General features: G+C 40.8%; 1 protein-coding gene across 1 annotated transcript in view; it reads right to left on the bottom strand.

Annotated features, from left to right (window-relative positions):
• Positions 1-21,273, bottom strand: part of LOC102214346 (calsyntenin-2) — a 326,636-nt gene that overhangs the window by 9,171 nt on the left and 296,192 nt on the right. The window contains exons 12-15 of the mRNA XM_013912186.1: positions 9,512-9,723; positions 4,368-4,538; positions 4,129-4,274; positions 817-940 (exon numbers count right to left, since the gene is read on the bottom strand). Of these exons, the coding sequence (XP_013767640.1) occupies positions 817-940; positions 4,129-4,274; positions 4,368-4,538; positions 9,512-9,723 (653 nt within the window). The remainder of the gene's footprint in view (positions 1-816; positions 941-4,128; positions 4,275-4,367; positions 4,539-9,511; positions 9,724-21,273) is intronic.

Below are 21,273 nucleotides of genomic sequence, written 5' to 3' on the forward strand. Positions count from 1 at the left end.
TAACTTAAAGAAGTCCAGACGCTTTTCTTTGCAAGCTCCTTTGACTACGATGACCTAGATGACTGAGAACCTTCACAGACATATACTTATCAATATACTTGATCACATTAAGAAAAGCAGAATATGGGTTGGAAATGTTTATATGGGTCATGTTAGCCTGGTGCTAGTTGGTGGCAGCTTTTGTGGATATAAATGAGATGGTACTGTCATGAAATCGAAATGACAGGATGCTTTCATGAGGCCTTACAGGTGTATAAAAGGTAAAAACAGGTCATTTGGACGGTGGTTGCCCGGCAACATGATAGGATTAATATATAACATGCATAATTCAGATGTGTTATATACAAATTAGATGTTACTGTTATGAAATCAAAATGGTGTTTTATAAGTTGCTATAGGTACATAAATGGTAGGTGGTTGCTAGGCAACCTGATGTTTTTCTAACATCTGACATAGTTAAAACCCAACAGGTGCCAAGTATGGTTGCTCAACTCCTGATGATCTAGGAGGAGTTCATGGGCAGGCAGAGATTTCATGTAATAAAATAAGATGTTTCAGTTTTTGGTGACCTAAAATGTTTCTTTCACTTTGGACCTTTTGCTTTTTACCTTAATCCATTTCAGGTTTTTCACTGGCCTAGAATTGCTTTAACAGGTTGTTTCTGATGCTAATGACACCATAACTCTGGTTTATATTAAAAATAAAACCTGTCTTCCTGTCTATCGCAACAATAATGTATTAATAATCATAATCTATCCTGGCTGAAGGTGACATTAAAAAAATGTAAACAATCCACCCCAGTTGCTTTTTTCTTACCCGAGCTGTGGATGGGGTACAGATCCTGGATCATGGACGGATGGTGGACCACCTGCACGTACGGAGGTGGAGCTACCACGTGATTGACGTGTTCCCGTGCTTCTCCACTGTGCAGGATGCTCACCTTGGTTGAGGACACATGAAGCAGGAGTGAGGATTTTAGAAAGTATGGCCATCAAAATAAACATTTTACAAGATTCAATGTTTACCTGCACAACCAAAAAAGCCTCAACTCTAACAACTGATATTATAATCAGTGACAAATGAAAATGAAAATGGAATAAATGTGGAAGCAAATTTATGCTCGGATATTTTAGGAGACAGAACCAAATCAATACTTGAGTGTGAACACCAGGGATGGATCAATAAGTCAAACCTTTCTCAGAGTAGGGACAGATGCACAAAGAACAGGTGTGTGTGTGTGTGTGTGCGGGTGTGTGTGTGTGTGTTAATGTGAGGCCTACTCTGACTTTGGTGTTCAAAGTTGCACTGAGGCCTCTTTAGACATGTTTAACTCTTTTACAGCCTGGGTATTTTAGAGGGTATTTTGCTACTAAGAGGCTGAAGTGGCACAGCTGGAAGGCTTGTTGAGGTTCTTTTTTAAATTCGCCCTGAAAGTTAAAGTGGAGACCTCAGCTGAGTCAGCTCAGTCACTTTGCCAGTTCAAGCACTTTGCTTCACTTGGTAGTAAAAAGCAACACGATCTCTAGTGGCACTTAGTGATATTAATGATTTTTGAGCATAATGTACATCTGTTTTATTCAAGCTGCTTGTCAGTTACATCTTCTTACATTGCCTTTTAGAAATACTTGAAGCTTGTCTGGGAGTGGGCGGGCTGAGTAAAATTAAAAGCACCGGGTATAAATGCATTAACCTGAATAATTATAGTCCAGCCCATTAAAAACAAATTTTCATACACTTAAAATATTAATTTTAACAATCATACAGTTTGCTTTTGATTAATGAACAAGTCATTGTCTTTACATCATAAAAACTGAATGCAAATTTTCACACAGTTGTGTAAAAACAAATTAAACTGTCATTTGATGAAGAACAGAAGAAAGTCCTTACATCTGGAGTCCGCCAGAGCTTATAGTATATTTTTACATGCTGTGGAGCCATTTTTTGGAGCATTTCAAGTTGCTATACATCAATACAACCATTATAGCCCAAATTTTAATAATATGTATGCATTAAGTGCATAGTAATTACATAAATTGCAAAAAAGTGCAATAAACTACAAAAAAATTGAAAATCGTTTTTGATTTTTAAACATATATTTCTAGTTAGAGAAATTTAAGAGGCTTATCCCTCAAAACTGTAAATACAAAAAAGTTGCACAAACTAGTTTCCCACCAAAGGAAATTTATTTTAAGTGTCTTCATAGTTTTATTTTTGAGATACACCAATTTTCATAAACTGCAGGAAAAACGAAAAAATATATTATAGTGCAAATTTGCAAAATAACAGCATATGCATCAAAATAAAAATATTTCCAGCAGTGCAATATGAGTCCTCAGCATCCCAGAAACGACACAGAAAGTCATAAAGTCAAACATAACTTTTAAAAACACAAGTATAGGCTCATAAGGCCACGATGGTAAAAAACTACATTTCCGCAAAATGACGTCACTTCCGGTTTAGGGCAGGTCATGCGGTCATGTGACAGTTCACGCTGATGGACGTAGGAAGTGTTACAAACAGCTGATCGGATCGGCAAAGCGTGTTTCTGGAATATTATGTTTTTGTTGCTGCAAGTGCTTTTTATGCAGTTTTTGCAAAGCTATATGTGGAAGGAAACTGTGACCTAGGACAAGCTGATGGCATAAGATGTAAGTACAACTCCTCCGGTTTCATATGCAAAAAAAATTATTGCGCTAGCTTACGTGGTTGCAGTGCTACCGGGATTTAAAAATAGTTACGCAAAATGGAGCGTGCCCGCTCTGACCGGCTTTAAAGGGTTAATGTTTGGCATATTGCTTTAAAAGATAATTCTAGTTTATTTCAACCTTCAATATTCCGATTAAAAAATGGCAAACGTGGCTACACTGGTCACCCAAACTTTATAGTTTCTCCCTTCATTGTAGGCGTAAATGTGTGGCAGAAAATAGTATGTTGATGCAGCTACCATGATCAATAGAGCCTTGACCACCACATGGAGAGGAAACATGGAGGGTTTATATGAAAGGGGATTATAATGTATAACAAAATTCTCAGGTGATTATCAAACTAACTGGAGATTCAATTTCCATCTAAACAGATAGTTTCAGCTATACTCAACACATTCCCAAAGTCCCAGAGAGCCACGACACACTTAAAAAACGGAAAATCTCATGGGGCCTACCCGACCTTCATTCTAATTAAAATACACAAGAAAGCGATGCATTTCCATTTTATTCAAAATACATAAACAGCACAGGCTGTTGGCTATAAGCTGCTAATGCTTTCCAGTCACATACAAGGCTGATGGGACACAAACTTCAGTACAAGAGCAGTAAATTCACAAACTAACCACCTCCTATTAATGAACTCCAGTTTTAACTTTTTATATAAATAAATAAAAGTTTATAAATAAATATGTAATTCTACATACTCGTAATTTCAAACTGAATTTATGTCATCGCTGTGACCCACCTGCAGTACCTTGACTAAAGCAGAGATTCCCTGGTCCATATTTTGGGAATCTCTACATTAGTGGACAGTAACAATGCTAACGTAAGGTTTTTTTCTAGAATGGTCAACAGGTGAATTCACTACACAAATTTTAAAATAATCCATTATGGTTTTCCTTATTTTCTATGTATACTTTTAATGATGGCTACTCTCGTTAGACGTTCATACTTCCACATAATGACGTGAATGTAATGTCTACAAGTAATCCTTTAGTCCTCGCTTTTGAAGAGTACCTTTCAACTCTCAGATCTGTGAAGTGACAAAAGTGGGGATTTATTTTTTTAATTAGGCCTTTATTTATCCAGGCAAAAATCTAATTGAGATTAAAAAAATCTCATTTCCAAGAGAGACCATGTAATGGATCTAAACCATGTAATGGATACAATTAACATGGCTATCTCAGGCACCCAACTCCTGCTGTTTTAAACCTTCTGTTTGCAAGTGGCAGCCAATCAGGAGAAAGCTACAGTATCTTAAAGGGAGAGAAGAAGAACTGCTTGAATCAGACAGAGGATGAACTGAAAGGCCAAATATGATATAAATACATCTTATTAAAATCTTTTCTTTATTAAATATGGATTACTTTGACAGATGCCAAAAATAAGTATGAAGAGGATCCTATCTGTGATTCACACTGACCTCAAGGCTGAACTCATTGCTGGTGTAGCGTCCGTTGAGCTCTGAACAGGTGAGGCGAAAACGCCTCTCTGTTAGCTGCCCGGGACGCCAGTTGTAGTAGCGCACCTCTCGGATCACCTGCTCATAGTTGGACATGGAGTCCACGCCTGTGGAAGGAGAGAGAGACAGCACAGGTTTGTCCAGCTAGTATATGTAGTAGTGGTAGATAGGAGCCAGCTAAAAAGGCATCAGTAACCTACCGTATATGGACATGCCAGAGGTGGAGTTGGTTGCATCAAGGTGTTTTCCAAGCAGAGCGCTTCGTTGCAGTTGGAGAGATTCGTGCTCTGGGCTCAGCTCCTCCCCCAGCACCAGGACATCACAGTAGTCTAAGTTATGAATGATCTCCTCCATCACTCCAGGTCGATGTGCTACACACATAGACACACACACACATGCAATTTGCTATAATTTGCCCCCTCTGATGCTCATCCCAGAGGGCAACAAGAGAAGATCAGCATCAGTTTGCTTTCAGCTCACTCCATCCTGTGTTTTACCAGCCGAAGATAGCGTTGGTATTATAACTTAGTGTTTGAGGTCAATTTCTATTTTTAGTTCCGAATATGCTGTTACTGCTAATGAGCTCCACTGCAGCTCTTTTCCATTCCTGCTTCTCAGCTGGTTACTTTAGCTCAGCTTCCTTTGTTCTAATCTCACAGAATGATCCAAACTAATAATCAAATACGCCGTGCCAAACACGGCCAGCGTGAATGAATGCACCGTTAATTGTCACATTTCAGCAGTCTAATTGCTGCTGCCATGCCAAAAAATGTGTGTGGAAGAAAACGGTGCACGCTTTGAAGAACCATAATTCGAACAGCACAGGACACAACACCTACTCCTACTCCCACTCCCAGGCTCCAATTACCCATGAACTCTCTGAATGCAGTCAGCGCTGTGAGCTGCTGTGGTACCGTGTTCCTGCAGACAGCTCCCATCACAGCATTTCTGGGTGGCTGCTGGGGCTCTTTGACAGTCTGCTAAGCACTAGCCTCCACCTCTCAGCTGCTACCCAGCTTTCTCCCTCGCTGTAGATTCCCAAGGGAGGAAACCAGCTATGCCCCTTTTAACAGCTCCCCAGTTGAGAAGGACAGACACTGTATGTTGTGTGTCTGTGTTTGTGGGGAGACTGACGCAGCAGAGAAAAGGTAGGAAAGTGAGCAAAACGGGGGAAAAAAATTTGGGTCCTAGAAGTAAAGGTATGTATGCTTTTTGTGTATGAATTACATTTTCTTTCCCTCAAAGTGCTCTGTAGTTCACGATAGAAGTATTTAACCCTATTTTAGCCTATTGTTTCAGGTTGAGATCTCCTTTTATGGGAATCTGTAGCTGAATCCAAAGGTGGGTCCATCCAAGACCCTGCCCCTGAAATAAAATGCTGATTACCTTTTGTTGTGTCTTATTTTAAATCCCAATGAATTATTGATGCAGTTTACTAACTGAGTTAACAGGCTGGCACCAGGTTTCACTAAAAACTAAATGATAATGCCAAACTGAAAATTATTATGAATGACTTCCCAAACAAACCCATCATGTCAAGGTGGATATGTCTGGCTTTTATATGCAGTCTGTGGTTACTGAATTGACTGGAAATTAGAGAGTAATATATGAGTACACACACTCATTTTGAACAGTGTGGTGATGCAGTCAATTCTAACCTTAGAGCTAGTCTGGGCTGAGATGAAAAACAAGAGCAGAAGGTAGAGAGAATGCAAAAAATAGAAAGAAGATAAAGAGTGCTGAATGAGTAAAGAAATTAAAACTAAAGAAAACTCTGGATCGAAGCAGAAAAGAAGAGAAAAAACGATGACCGTTAAAGCAGATGGGTCAAAAAAAAGTTAAAGAAAGAAGTGATGACCTTGCCTTTAAATAAAAGAATCAGAATAAGCCCGGAAAAGATACGGAAATATGAGAGAGAGAAACGAGGCAGTGCTGAGCAGGCTTAATAAAAAGACAAATGAATGACAGAAAGACAAAGCAAGGAAGAGGGCGAGGGGGTGATTAGCAGGGTCCAAAAGAAACCTATTGCATGCCCCGAAAAAGAAATATGTGATTTATCTTGAATCCTTTAAGCCTTGAGAGAATACAAAATCTGCTCATTATAGAACTTCATCGTGACGCCCTCTCCCTCACATCTTCCCATCTATCCTCCTTTTTTCCCTCTTCCATGTCTTTCTGTGGCTTCCAGCTAATCTCTTCACCCCCAGCCAGAATATCTCCTTCACCAGCAGAAAGAGCTCCAAAAACTCCTGAAAGGGACACCGCTTTCTACTCGTCTTCCTGTGCCGAATTACGCACAATGGTGGGCTAAAACCTTCCTCTCGCTCTGCTTATCTGCTCCTAATTGGCTGCCAACGGCAGGGCCTGGGGCCGAGCCAGACGGTTCCTGCCTCGGTGGCCAGATCGTTGGATGAGACCAAAGCCTTCGGGATTTAAATGTCATACTCATTTGCGGTCGGGCAAGGCAGCGTAACCTAGCGAATCAGTCCTCTGGTAGGTATAGGGCTTACTCAGCAGGAGGGCGTTTGCATAGGCTAAGATAGTAAAGGGTATACCTACAAACCCCGTGTGAACAGGGAAGGACTGTGCGGGCATTTGACTCAACATATTGGCAAGGTGATTTGAAAAGGCTGTCACTTAGACCCTTAGTTGGAAAAGGCTTTGAGGGAGTGTTACGGTCTAGCAAGAAGTTTTACAATGTTAAATTTGATTTGTTTTTGGTACGGTACTTTTTCTTTTTTCTCTCGTTTGTTTCTAAAAAGTCTAAAAAGTGTTTCTAATCATAATCTACTGCAAAACATGAAAAATGAATTTTTAGATGCAGTTTAGCAGTGTTTGTTGGAGGATCCATGCAGTCCGAATGGTCGTCAAAAACGTCTTCAGCTTTACCAAACCAAACTGCTGTCTGCTAGGAATCTGTAAAAATTTAAGGAATTTAAGGACCATTTTTAACTTCATTTCGTATTTAGCGGTGAGTCAAACAAAATTCAGTCTGGGATGCTGGTGATCATGAAGTTACGTATGAGTGATGTACGATGAACGTGACGCGTGAAACACAAACGGAGAACGTAACATCGCATTCACAGAAGGATGATGAAATGAAACAAGATATATACAAAAATCAAAAGAACTCGGATTTATAATAAATCCTTTAAAAAAAGAAATGGATGTTATTAGTCACTAAGATTCATTAAAGCTGGCCCACCTGTTAAGTAGGAGGCAGGGTACATGTAGATATATAAGCTGTGTCCCAATTCCTAGGCCGCATCCTTTGGAGGCCGCATTTGAAGGCTGATTATGTCACAGCCAGGCGATGAAGGCTGCCCCAATTCAAAGGCTTCTCTGACAAATGTGTCCCTCATTTTCCTGAATTTGAAGGACATGTCGGGTTTATCCTTCGTGGCCCAACCTATCCCAGAATTCATAGCGTGGCCCAGCCAATTCCAGTTCCCAACAATGGCGGCAGTTACTTAGTTTTGATCTTAACCATATTACTCTTTCTGGGTCACAAAATAAACTTTTAAGATATTCTCAGGCGAGAATGCAGCTGTGTAAACTTCAAATATCTGCTTGATTTATCAAGACATCACATATTTGCGAAAGTGCTCCGACATTTTTGGAGACATCTGTTACCCAGCAGCTCAATAGCTAGCCGGGGTTTCAAGGCTCACTAGAGCCGGTGAGAACAGCGAACTCCCGGCACATCGTTTTCAAACTCCCTGTGGTCTTTTGCTACTCAGGTTAAACATGATATATAAGTCACCTGGATAACTTAAAAATGTTATTGTTTGACTTTTTTCAGTGTTTTATTTGTTCCTCAATAAATCGGTTTTGCTGAGATTAAAGTTATAGTTTTCACACAGCTGAATGAACATCAAGGAGAAAACTGATTAAACAGAAGTGTGAGATGGTAGAGAATTTACTTCAGTGTGCTGTTATAGTTTAGGGAGCAAGGAGCAGACGGCTGAGTTTATTAAAGTCCACCGAGACAGCTGGTGATGCAAATCTGAAGGCTAGACCGTCGCATTAAACAGCCTCGCACTTCCGGCCTTCTCGGTTTTCAAAGGACCCGGCCCACATACACCACGAATGCCGTGGTCTACTTAAAAAATCAGTTTTTTAAATTGATTTACAATTCTACTATTTTACTATGTTTTATTATCTCTGAGTCAGCGTAGAAACAGACAAGTAAAGGGCTTATAAGTGACTCAGAGCTACACTGCCACAAGCTTGACGTCATCATGTTACAAAGGAACAAACCAGCAAAGAATCATTCATTGCTACTGCAGTGGATTGGTCAATTTGGTACCAGTTCTAAACTGCAAGCTTAGGTGAGGGAGGTGTTGTTGAAGGTCTTTCATTGTAGATCAGGGATCTGCACACCAGTGCCCAGTTTTGATTGATCCATTTCTGACTTTGTTTTGGGACCTTCACACCTTCCAGTGTGCATACATGAAAAATTGGAGTAGTAGCAAACCCCAGCACAGAACATACCAGGTGCAGTTGACAACAGGTATGACTCCATGAAAATTGGAGATGGGTTGCTAAGTGGCTTGCAGATGTTTATATTTATTTGCAGGACTTCCAAAAGAGTTAACAGTTTGCGAATAGACAGCGGGAATACTACTTCAACCTCTGCTACAGTCACATAATGCATGTGTAGGTTTATATAAACCTTTATTCACATTTTTTGGCGATGTTGTCAGTCGTATGGAGTTAAAGCAGCAGTTTTATTGAAGTTTTATTGCATCCTGTACACGTTAGAGAACTTGTCAGTGTGGGAGCAAAAGCCCATCTTTAGTTTCCTCGAGTTTGTATTGTGCACAGATGTACTAGATGAAAGAAGAACTCGTTGCTACTTGTTCAAAATCTCACGAGGCATCGTGAAATGTTTCAGCTTTCTCTGAAGGTTTGTTTTGCAAGACAGTTGGCGCTGAATAGGCTATGGAACTTCATGAATGAGTGAACATATGAATATGAAAAAAAAGCTAAAATATTTAGCTGAGACAGATTTCTACCTGTGGGAAGGAGTGCATATCCCACTTTGTGAAGTGTACGCAAAGTTGCACTTTCTGGTGTGTAAACTTATTGTTGAGAGCATTATTTAAAATGATCAGAAAGCGACATGTAGCTTTAAAAAATGCTAATATGAGCCCACACATGCAAGAAAACAATCAGGATACTAAATTAGAGTTTTCCTTTCCTCTTCCCCGAGTGTGAAATGATCTAGTCCACCTCCACCTCCTGATTTCAGCCTTACGGGTAACCCCTTTTTGGCTCTCCACCCGCTGCTGCCCGTGGTCAATTGTTTTCCACACTTGCCATACTGGCATAAGTGTCTTACCTGTGTGATGTGCAGCGGTGTCTGCCCGGGTGACTGTGCTGATGATGTGGAGGTCCTGGAACAGAACAATCCCTCCTGATGCTCTGAAGTCGGAGGCTGGATGGCTCAGTCTCTCCACTCCGCTGATTGTGATCCTGGGTTCACTGGGCTGAAGCACCATCACCACTGCATCAATATCTGGGATGGTAATACACGTGTCCTCACCAAAACACCTGGACGCAGAGAGGCAGAAGAGTGAGAGAGACTGTGCGAACCCAAGCTGGAATTAGTGTGGTGTTTTACTGCATTGCTCCGTTTAGCTGTAGTGTGAAGATGCTGTTTGGTTACGCAGATTTTGTGGAGAGACCGCTATATGATACAGATCAGATTTTGAAGTTTTGGACACTCCACACAGCTGATGAAGTCAGAGTGAAGACTCCATGTGGTGAGCATGGTTACAGAGATTTGCAGGTATGGGATAACTGCTGGTGAACTTTTTAAAGCTCTGTTTTAATTTCTGTTTCATGTAATGTATGGGAAAGTATCTTGAGGCCTCTGATGGCAGAGTACATAAGCATTTATTGGAACATAAGAAAATAGTACAAAAATACACAAATAATGCAGGAAATACGGAGCTATACTCGTGCTATAATAAATGTAAATGTGTGTTCTGCAGCCCACACAAACCTTTGATCACACTTCTGAATATTTAACAACTGTGACTAAAATTTGCTATTTAAAAGGAGCAATTATCTTCAATCCAATCAATCCATCCACGCAATTTAATGTCATTTAATGTAATTCCTCCACAACGACGAGACATTCTGGTTAAGAAAACAAAAAAACATGTCAAACGTTCAAACAAAATTATCCGTATTTTCCTGTAAATACAAACTTGATGCTGGCTGGATGAGACACCGGACAGTGATGATGATGACGGTGATGATGACTAATGGGGGCTGTCCCGCTCCTCCAGCCTCACACAAGTGTGCACTGTACACTGAGGGCTCAAACACAAGCTTTCTTTGGGATCAAAGATAGTCCAGTGACATGTATTTTTGAAGCATTTGCTCAATCTTCTCTCATTTGAGCTAAACGCAGATCATTTTAATCGATTTTCAGAAGTTTCCAGAGCGTCATACATCATGCCAGATGCCCCGATTTGCACAAAGTAACCTAGACATCATCGTTATGCTAATGAGGAGCAGGTAGTACAACTATACCAGAATCCAACGAATGGCTGATTTGACAAACGGTCCATGGAAATGTAGAAATGACAGATCGTGTGGACACATACCATGATAATAATGCTACTGTGACACTGGGGGGTAATTTTTCTGGGGGTAGCGCAGGTCATCTACTAATTAGAAAGTTGGTGGTTCGATCCCTGGCTGCTCCAGTCTACATGCCAGAGAGACTTTGAGCAAGATACTGAACCTGGAGTTGCTCCTGATGTGTTCATCAGAGTGTGAATGATTGTGAGTGTTAAACAGAAAGATGTGCTTGTATGAATGTGTGGGAATTATTCGTGCTTTAAAGTAGCAGAGCAGAAAAGTGCTGCATAGGAACCACTGACCACAGTCTTCTGTAGATGTTAAAGTTACCTATCAGCAGCGTGTGACAGTATTTTGCCCTTTTTAAATGTTGACACTTGTCCTTATTTCAGTCAAGATGTTTAAATCCTAAGGAGTAGGTCACTGAGAGTAAGCCACATACTCTATAACAGCGGTCCCCAACCTTTTTTGCACCAAGGACCGGTTGATGTCCGACAGTATTTTCATGGACTGGCCTTTAAGGTGTCGCAGATAAATACAATAAAATAAAACCAGTACCTATACCAAAAAAAAGAACATTTATTCATAAAACACGGGAAAAGACCCAGGGGAACCGAGCTAACGATAAAAACGATAAAAAATAACGTTGAAAACTGATAAAAAACCCTGAGAACCATCAATTTCACACCCGAACCTCAACTCTTGTGGCCCGGTACCAAACGACTCACGGACCGGTACAGGTCCGTAGCCCGCAGGTTGAGGACCTCTGCTCTATAAGGACTATCTAGCTGATACACAGCACCAAAGTGTGACAGGAAAGTGCTTAAAACTTATTTTATAAACATTTTGGCCCTCAGACAAACTGAAATACACCTATGCAGCATCACAATGTAAAACTGTGGAACTTTATAGCAACTAATAAAGCTTGTCGATGGCATCAAGCCCTCTCAGCTGTGCTCAAACCACAGCTGTGTGGTTCAAACCCAGACCACAGTGCGTGCAGTTATTAAAGAGGCAAACCGCTCCATCCTGTCAGTGCTTAGGCAGCAGACACAGACCTGCTGCGTTTTCACTCGTGCATGGCTGCCTGTCTGCGTGTGATAGCATGCCTTTAAATGCCCAGCGTCCACTGGCAACATTCAATGCACAGGCTTGGATTCGAGCTCGATAGCTGAGAGCTCACAATACAGTCATGCAGAGAGAGAGAGAGAGAGAGAATAACCCAGCACACACACAGATCTGCCATATTCACCCACACATGTTCACACAAATGAGGGCAGGCATCTGACGTGCAGCCCTTCTATTGCATTATTTGATAAACACAGCGCAGTTTGCAGATCACACGGAACGCATGAGTTATTAAACTGAGAAAAGGCTAGGACGGGCTGAGGCTGTGTCGAGGCGGAGGACTGAGCATTGCGGGGGAAGGAGAGGTAGTAGAAGCACTGAAAGCCGAGCAAACAAGCCAGATTTTTGTTTTTACATTTCACCGAAGGCCTTTCAAGCACACAAACATCTGTCAGTGGGAGGGACATCATTGCCTTGTCTCCCTGCTGCGGCTCTGTAACGGGCTATGAGAATTCATAACTTTTTTTTTTCCTAGATTGGAAGTCTGGGCTATACGATTTCAGCTGTTATGCAGCCTCTATTTTCTCAGCTACATTCTCATGTAAATGATTCTGCAATGCTTGAATGTACTTGATGAATCTGTATATGTTGGGTCACCTACAGCTAGGTTAGAATTGTTTGTGATTAGCATTAGAAAAGCTGAAAGGAGACGGTAGATTTGCCAAAGAAAAGTGAAACGTTTTCTTTAAAGTATTTGCTAGAACAATAACACAAGTCAGGTATTAGTGATGTTGTTGATGTTGATGCAGAAAATGCCCTTTAAGGGGTTTTACTGTGTGCACGATAGGCCCGTCATGTCAACTTGATTAATCAGCCTGGCTTTACAAGTAGCTTTTAATGAACACGAAATGGCTAATTAAATACCGCACTTACATGCTGTTGTAAACATCATATCAGGACCAACTGGTTAAACAAATGTATCAAAATAAATAATTATTTACACTCTGAGATGAAGATACATAAATGTAAAGTTGTCATTCTTAAGAAAAATGTAGTAGGTATGAGTATGGTAGTTGTGTAACCATCGTACTGTTTAACACACTCCTTTAAGTTGCTTATTAAGCCGAGCAATTCTATTTTATGACTTTTCAGAACTGCTAATTAAATTATATCTTTAACTTATTTCATGAAGAGCCACATTTTACACACACACACACACACACACACACACACACACACACATATATGTATATATATATATATATATTAGGGGTGCAACAATACATGTATCGATATTGAACCGTTCGATACAGTGCTTTCGGTTCGGTACGCATATGTATCGAACAATACAAAGTTTTAAATTTATTTGATCAACTTTTCTTCTGACGATGCTGTCTGTGTTGAGCGCTCAGTGGATCTGCGTTCGACTACTCCGCCTAGGCTGCACTGTCGAGTGCAGATCCACTGAGCGCAGTGTGCTCTTGTGTGTGTGTGGGGGGGGCAAGCTAGCGAGACAGAAGCCAAGCTCGTTGCAACATGGCAACTGCCTCAACCCTACCCGAAATTAAACCTCCCCCACCCTCATTCAGATCTGGCCTTTGGAACTATTTTGGTTTTCATGTGAAGTATGACCCTGAAGGTAAGCGCGTCATGGACTAAAGTAAAACAGTATGTTGGATGTTCCACGCAATGCTCAATTACATTTGCTGTGTTATGGCGTTAACGTCATTTCAACGAGATTAACTCTAACAGCACTAGTGGGAACAAAATGAATATGACTGCACATTTACGCCGACATCATCCTAGTGCAAAGACAAGTGGAAGCAGACAAAAACAACAAGCACGCATGCTACAAACTTTACCTGAGTCATTTAGACAGCCGTTAGCACAGGATTCTCCTTATGGGGACCTGATATGTTTAATATGCTGCTGAGAATACAGCCCAGAAGAAGCGTATAGTATAGCTTTTATTTTGGAAAGAGACATTTCTCTGTAATAAACTCTCTTTTCCAAAGATGAGTGATTCCTCGATCAGATAGATTTATTTTATTTTTTAATTATTTTGTTGTTTCAGCAACATTTAATTTAAAAACTGTACCTTTGAGTTAAAATATATATTTATAATTTTAATAAATGACAAATTAAAAAGGCATGAACATTTTTTGTATCGAAAAAATATCGAACCGTGACACCAAAGTATCGAACCGAACAGTGAATTTTGTGTATCGTTGCACCCCTAATATATATACATGCATATATTTTGCCCCAGACAGTCAGAAATATTATAATTCAGATCAGTACATTTACATATTTTTGTATCTATAAAAAGAAAGCTGACACTCGCAAGACTTTATCAAAGGTGTGAGCATCACAGCAGAGGCCTTTGTGTCAAAGTAGCTGAAGATAAAACACAGAAAAACATGAAGGTGATTTTCCTGGCCCGGGATTTTAGAAAAATATTCTGCAGTACATCAAAAACGAAAGAAAACCATTAATCAACATATGAACATTACCTCTGAAGTTACAGCGGTTTTATTACAGACACAGCTAAGCGGCAGAAATGAGGCTTTCTTTTCGGAAGTAAGTAAAAGGGAAAAAAACAGCGGCTGACAGCGCTGTAAACAACGGTAGACTTGTGCGTAACAAGCAAGCGAATAATGCAGAAAACAGATTTTTAGACGGGAAACTGTTGTTGAAGAGAGAGAGAGAGAGAGAGAGCTGTGCATGAAGTGTGGTGGAAGCAAAACAGCAAAAGTCAGAGGGAATTCATGACGATGTTTTTGTGAAGCGTAGTTTGGATCTTCTTTTGCTGCTGGTTCGGTCAACAATGTTTGGAGAGAGATAAAACTAACAGCTTTAGAATCAGCGCAAAAAAGACGTAAACACAAAGCGTGGACCCGCCAAAACATCAGAATCAGCGAGCTGTCGGCTTTCAGCCCCGACCGTGTCCATGCTGTCGGTGAGAAAGGCGACATCTCACTGATTCTGATCCGTCGGCGGGTGCTTTGTTTTTATCTCTGTGCAGAATCGGTGTACCTGCTCTCATTTACTGTTTTAGCTGTTTGGTGGTTCTTGAAATTTTGTGAGGTTTAACCTGAGATTCTGGCATTAACGGATATGGTCGCCCACTAAAGTTGTTCCCTAATACTTTAACTGTTGCAGTAATCTTCACATCATCAGATCTTTGTCTTCTCCATGCACCTTGGAAGTAGGTGAAGTTGTGCCACAAAAATGTGTTGGCTTTCTCTAACGTTGCAAGGTCTTCACCTTTCAAAGACCTGTATAAAGCTCATACTGGTGATTGTTGTTGTGAATTGGCTCAAAATTGAAATCAATTATGAGCAATCACACATGCTTTATGCCATATTCTGAATAAGAATAAGAAAACATCCTGCTAATTAACAGTGTGTGTGTGGATGTTGACGTAGAAGAAACCAGAAATGAACTAAATTAAACTCATATGTGAGTTTTTCTTTAATTTATGACAAATATAACACGTAACACACCTATTAGCTGATATATTAGCTGAATTGTCAAAATCACACGGATACATTTTCAAAAGGCTTGAATGTAGCGCTATCATTTAAAAAATGGAGCAAATTCATTTTCACTTTCTTGACACAAAAGACTGAAACAAAAGAGAAAAAAACCCTCTTAAACTTAGCCTAACAGCAGAGAAAAACCTGACTGCAGTCTCTAATCCTCTGTAGTCAGGGGCATGAGGCCACAGTTTGGGACAAAAACAGGTTTCGGGGCATTGTGTAATCTTTCCCTTTCTTTCCTATGGTTATGGCTGGTGTTATGTGTCTGCGTGCCTGCTTGCAGCTTGGGCACTAAGCCATTGTTGTGAGCAGTGGGAGATACAAACTCAGTGATGCGGGAAGTCGGCTGCTGCGTGGGCCTGCAAAACACACACACACACGCAAACAGCAACTGGAGCCACGCCAACTTAATTATAAAGAAATATGACAAGGGAGCTTAAAAGGGCTGTTGCAAAGATTAGCACTGGATACTTTTATTTGCAAGATGCTTGGAGTAATTGCAGTTATTAGGTGTCAGCACAAAACAAATTTAAATGCATTTGGAGGAATCAATTATCATCTCTGTTTATTATGTGAAGAGCGATACTTTCCGCATCAGTCAAAACGGGAGTTTGTTCCAGCACTCGCGGACACGTCGTGGCAGCTGGCCATGTTTCAGCCTCCCAGTGTAACCGAGTCTGTGAAATCGCCCGTGTTATCAACTAGACTGTACACAAGGATTTACTGCTGGAAACTCACAATGGCTCACAAAGAGACTTATAGCCACAGGCTGACCATTAAGCAGTCTAGGAGAAAAACTGAGGTCAGTCAATATCAGTCAGGAACTAAAGGTTATGAGCAAAGCCCCCTTACATTTCTTATTTTGTCAATAGAGGTGTTCTTCTGTAAGAAGAGTCAACTTTAAACAAACATGTTTAAATTAACAAATCATAAATATAATGCAGAAAAGACCATATAGAGTATTGAATTAAATCTTAACCTGACCATGAATGGACTGGATTGTCTATTTATGGCACATTACCATGCAGGGAGTAGCCATCAGTAGACAGTTACACCGTGACCACAGACCAAGTGGTCAGCAGCAATATTCAGGTAGGCTGTGATATTTAAACGCCCTTCAAAATGTATGAATATCCCCCACACCAGCCTGAACCGCTGATACAAGTCAGGATGGCTCCAAGCTTTCATATTGTTTATACCAAATTCTGACCATGTTGCCTCACAGCAAGAAGACAGTCTTCATGTTGCAGCAGAAATTGAGACTCATCAGACCAGGCAACGTTTTTCCAATCTTCTATTGTCCAGTTCTGGTCCGTGTGAACTGTAGTCTTTGGTTCCTGTTTTAGCAGAAAAGGAGTGTCACCTAGGGTGTCCTTGACCATGTCTACATGCACGTAGTTGCTGCCGTGTGATAGGCTGATTAGATATTTCTCTAAATGAGCAGTTGAAGACCTAACAAAGAGACCAGTGCCCAGTGTGTCTGTTGCTGGAGGAAACCTGAAAGACCACAGATTACACATTAAACACATGCCTACAACATGACTCATTCACCCATTCACTTTTTTCTATAAATATGTGCTTTCTATCTAACATTTACACACATTCATACTCCGATGGATGTACCCGAGAGCAACTTGGGGTGCGTATCTTGCCCAAGGATATTAGGCATCCAGACTGGAGCAGCCAGGGATCGAAACACCAGCCATCCAATGAGTAGATGACCTACTCTACCTTCTGAACTACAGCTCAGCTGTTTTGTCTGTTCCATGTCCTTGTTTTTTAAACTCCTCTAGGTACCAAGCAAAAATTGTAGGCTTGGTTATGAACGTGTCAGCCCACAAACTTCAAACCTAACAGGAATCTCTTGGAGACACTTGTCTGATTTAAAAGACACTCGACACAGCAAAGCTACAACTAGCTTAAAGCTGGCTTCATGAAACTTTCTTTGCAAGACTGTTTTGACGGGTAAAAAATGTCATGCGCTCCTACACTGAAATTATTGGTAAGTTGAGGTCACATGGCAAACAACCAGACTTTCAGTTTACAGCTTGCATTTTGCAGTGATTACTACACCACTCATTTAGTCCTCATATAAACATGACATGCCATTTTCATCCTACTACGTAATAGCTGTTAAACTTTATGATCTGATTATAGCTTTGTGTGGTAAAGCAGCTTATTAGCCCTGTTATGTTAGTCAGAGTCTTCTAGAAGAAAACCTTTATAGTGTGTGTTTTATTATCAGACTGCTCGTATATAAACATATACACATCGCTATCACTCAGAGTGCTCCTGCTGTTACGGAGAAGCATAAAGATTAAAGTCAGGGTAGCAGAGCTCTAGAACTAGCTCATATAGTTGGAACGATGCTATAATAACTACTAGTAATTACTGACATTTAAAAACATCAGAAGTCAAGATGACTCCCACACAGATATAGCTACAGTGATTAGTATAAGACTAACAACCTGATAAGCATTCCTTTTTGAGGTTTTGCAGGCATGTGACCACCATTCTGGATGCCTGAGATTCATAGTGACAGTGTAAGAGCCCAGTCACACATGCCTAGAGACTGGTCCGTGACCATTTGTTAACCAGTGGTTGTGAGGGAAAAATGTATATTTCATTACCGGTCGCTGGAGGTTGATGGCAGTCGCTGGGAAAATGATTGCTAAATTGCCAGGCACACAAGCCTACGGACCAGTAAGTGACCACCATGGCAACCACCTATCACTAAGGAAAAACATGTATTCTCTAATCGTTTGGAAAAATCCTCACTGGGATTGCTTTGGCTTTTAGCATTTTGCTGCGGTTGTACTTTAAATGAAAGTGAGTTGTCCAAGCTGTGCTGACACTGTGGGAAGTGCAACACAGACCAGAAATGGAGACGGTCTGACCATCAGAATAAAAGTTGCACCATATGGCTAGTAGTTAGCAAGTGTTTGCAGACAAACGTAAGAAACTGCAGCCAACTGTAACAATTTGGTAGCAACCAAAGCAATGACGAAGAGGTTTTTGGCGTAGCACCTTCTTCGAATTTGATTTCACACAGCTAGAGTTGGCAACACTGCAAGCCAGGCGGGAGAAAACATTTTTACGTCCCATTTTTCAATTGTATCACGTCCAATATAACGGACAACTTTCTGCTCATGACGTCACATCATAAAACTCAATACCTGACCCACAGATTCAGTCATTTTTATTCCCCTATGTAAATACATGTACATGTACAACAGCTCTGCCAGCTTTTACATTTTCCAATTTTATTGTCCACAGACACCACAAACTACTATATTCTTACAAAATGTTGAACTAATATTGCAAAATGGTCAAAACTGTCATTGTTATCACTGGTTCTGATAAACTGTATCCTATCCTTCAGCCTTTCTTTGGTCTTTTGATAGTTAATGCTAAAATAATCGTCTGTAATCTGGGTGTGCTATGTGATATTCAGCCTCACTTTTGAGAACTATACAAAGCAGGTTTCTCAGTCCTGCTACTACCGTTTGATCAGCACTGAGTTTCAGCAATACTGAAATGATCATTCATGCTGCAGTGGTCTTGTAACTGGTGTAAATCAAGAATCAATTAATAGATTTCAAATGTTTCAAAATGCAGCAGCAAGACTTCTTGTAAGAACAAAGACAAGTGTACGTATTACACTCGTTTAACGGCTCTACATTTGCTGCTCATTTGTTTTAGAATGCATTTTAAAATTTTATGTCTCACATTTAAAGCCCCTCATGGCTCAAGGAAACATATTGGAACTCTTGTCTCAGTGAGCAGCCTGAGATTCTGCAGGAGAAATCTGACTGTTCACACACACACACAGAGTGTTTGCTGTTTGGGAGACTTGTTGTAAAACGCCCTGCCTGCAGACCTTTGCCTTCTTTTAAATCAGCTATAAAGAAACATTATGTAGAGTTTTTTATAATACACGTTAATATAGCCCTTCCATTTTTGTCCACTTATCCAATTCAGGGTCACGGAGCCCATCCCAGCTGAGATAGACAAGCATTTATACTGCATGTCTTTGGACTATGAGAGGAAATCAAAGAGAATCCACGCTGACACAATGAGAACATGCAAGTTCCACACAAAAAGGCCAGACTGAAGGTGGGTTCAAACTCAAGACCGTGTTGCTGTGAGGCAACGGTGCTATCCACCTCTCCACCATGTGAGCACTTTGGTGTTCTTTACTTTATTCTTAACCACTGAGGTACACTGTTTCAGTCTTTACTTGTCTCTTACTTGTCTCTGTGTTATACTGCTAAACCAATTTTTATAGTTTGAATTTTGTGTTTTTTTAAATCTTTCATAGGGGAATGCTTTTCATTACTGGTAGTATGTCTTTTTATACAAAACGCGGGTGCTATGATGGCTATACAAACTTTTTATAATATCATATATAACACAACATTACGTATGAATTCTTAAAATGATTCTTAAAACTCATTTTCTGGGACGTATTGCATATATTTTTCCATTTCTAAAGTTTTGGACATTTGCATCCCAGACCACGACTGGCTACGACACAAGCCATGTCGTATCGAGTCGTGATTGTTCACCCTCGCGTTGAAGATTCCACGGCCAATCTCAAGTGGGCATGTGCAGCAATGTTTTTCCAGACCGGTATTTTCACCAGTTTTTGCAGGAAAAAGCACAGGTGCGTGTCAAGGGGGTCCCAGTGCTGTGCGTTGTGTCTCACTGGCAAAGGCTTGTGGGATACCTTAATGAACCACAGCCAGTGTTAATGTCATTAGTCACACCTGGACTTTGATCACACACACAGGTGTTTTCTCTCTGGCTGATTAGATCTGTTATCTGCAGCACTTCTCCAATCACATCTGAGCCCCAGAGCCAGCTGAAAGAATCCTGTCCGGGAGCGTCCGTCTCCATTTTCGTGTTTTTGTGGTACAAGAATAATGCACCGTAGACGCCACATTTACACTTTTGTTGATTCCACAGCATCTAGAACGCGGAATCAATAAAATTCCGCGTTCTAGTACAGATTCCGTGTCTGAACCGCTCTCTGTGACAAAAAACAAGACCGAGGACGAGGGGAACCCAAGATTAACGTGGTTCGTCTAATTATATTCTCAGTGCCTGCAGTAATTTGGCTTATTAGGCGTCAGCAAGAAAGACGTTTAATTGCATCGCCAGGAAATATTTAGCATCTCTGTTTATTTGTGTAAAGCCATGCTGTCTGTAGCAGTGAAGGGAGTTTGTTCACCCGCTGATGCCTTCTTGCAGGAGGCCAATTTCCAGACTCTCAGTGTAACTAACAGAGCTGAAAGGCAAGATTTACTGTCTTTTTTTTTCTGGAGTCAAACTGGATGTTTAAATAAAACTCATCCCCTAAACATGCTTTTGAGTGGACCCCATTTTTAAACATTAGCCACACATGTCCTCAAGTAGTGTTTTATTCCTTATTTTACACACACACACACACACACACGCACACATGCGCACAGCTGCGGCAACTCACAGACTAGTCAGCAGTCTGTGGAAAAACTTCATTTAAACAACATTTAGCAATGATGCAAGCTTAGCCCTTATTAGCATAATGTATTCCTTGATAATCGGTGCGCCTCCAGCTACGACTCTGCTTCATCACCAGCAGCTTGTGCAGCACACACACCAACATGTGCATACTCATCCATCCACACACTCACACACTCTTCTGCTGTGTTAGTTGAAGTTCTCGGGCCTGCCGCTGTGCATCGTACCCATCGGGAGGGCGGAGAGTGAAACCCCAGGGCTGTGCTGCAGGGGTCTACATATATTTAAAACAATCATGAATTTTAATGGTAACCCGCCAAGGGAGGCTTTTACCAGCCAGCCTCTCTTCTCTGTGCCTTGCGTCTACAAGCATGCACGCACACACACGCACGCACAC

This window comes from Pundamilia nyererei, unplaced genomic scaffold (assembly GCF_000239375.1).
Source record: "Pundamilia nyererei isolate P.nyererei 1_Seehausen unplaced genomic scaffold, PunNye1.0 scaffold00083, whole genome shotgun sequence".
NCBI lineage: Eukaryota > Metazoa > Chordata > Actinopteri > Cichliformes > Cichlidae > Pundamilia > Pundamilia nyererei.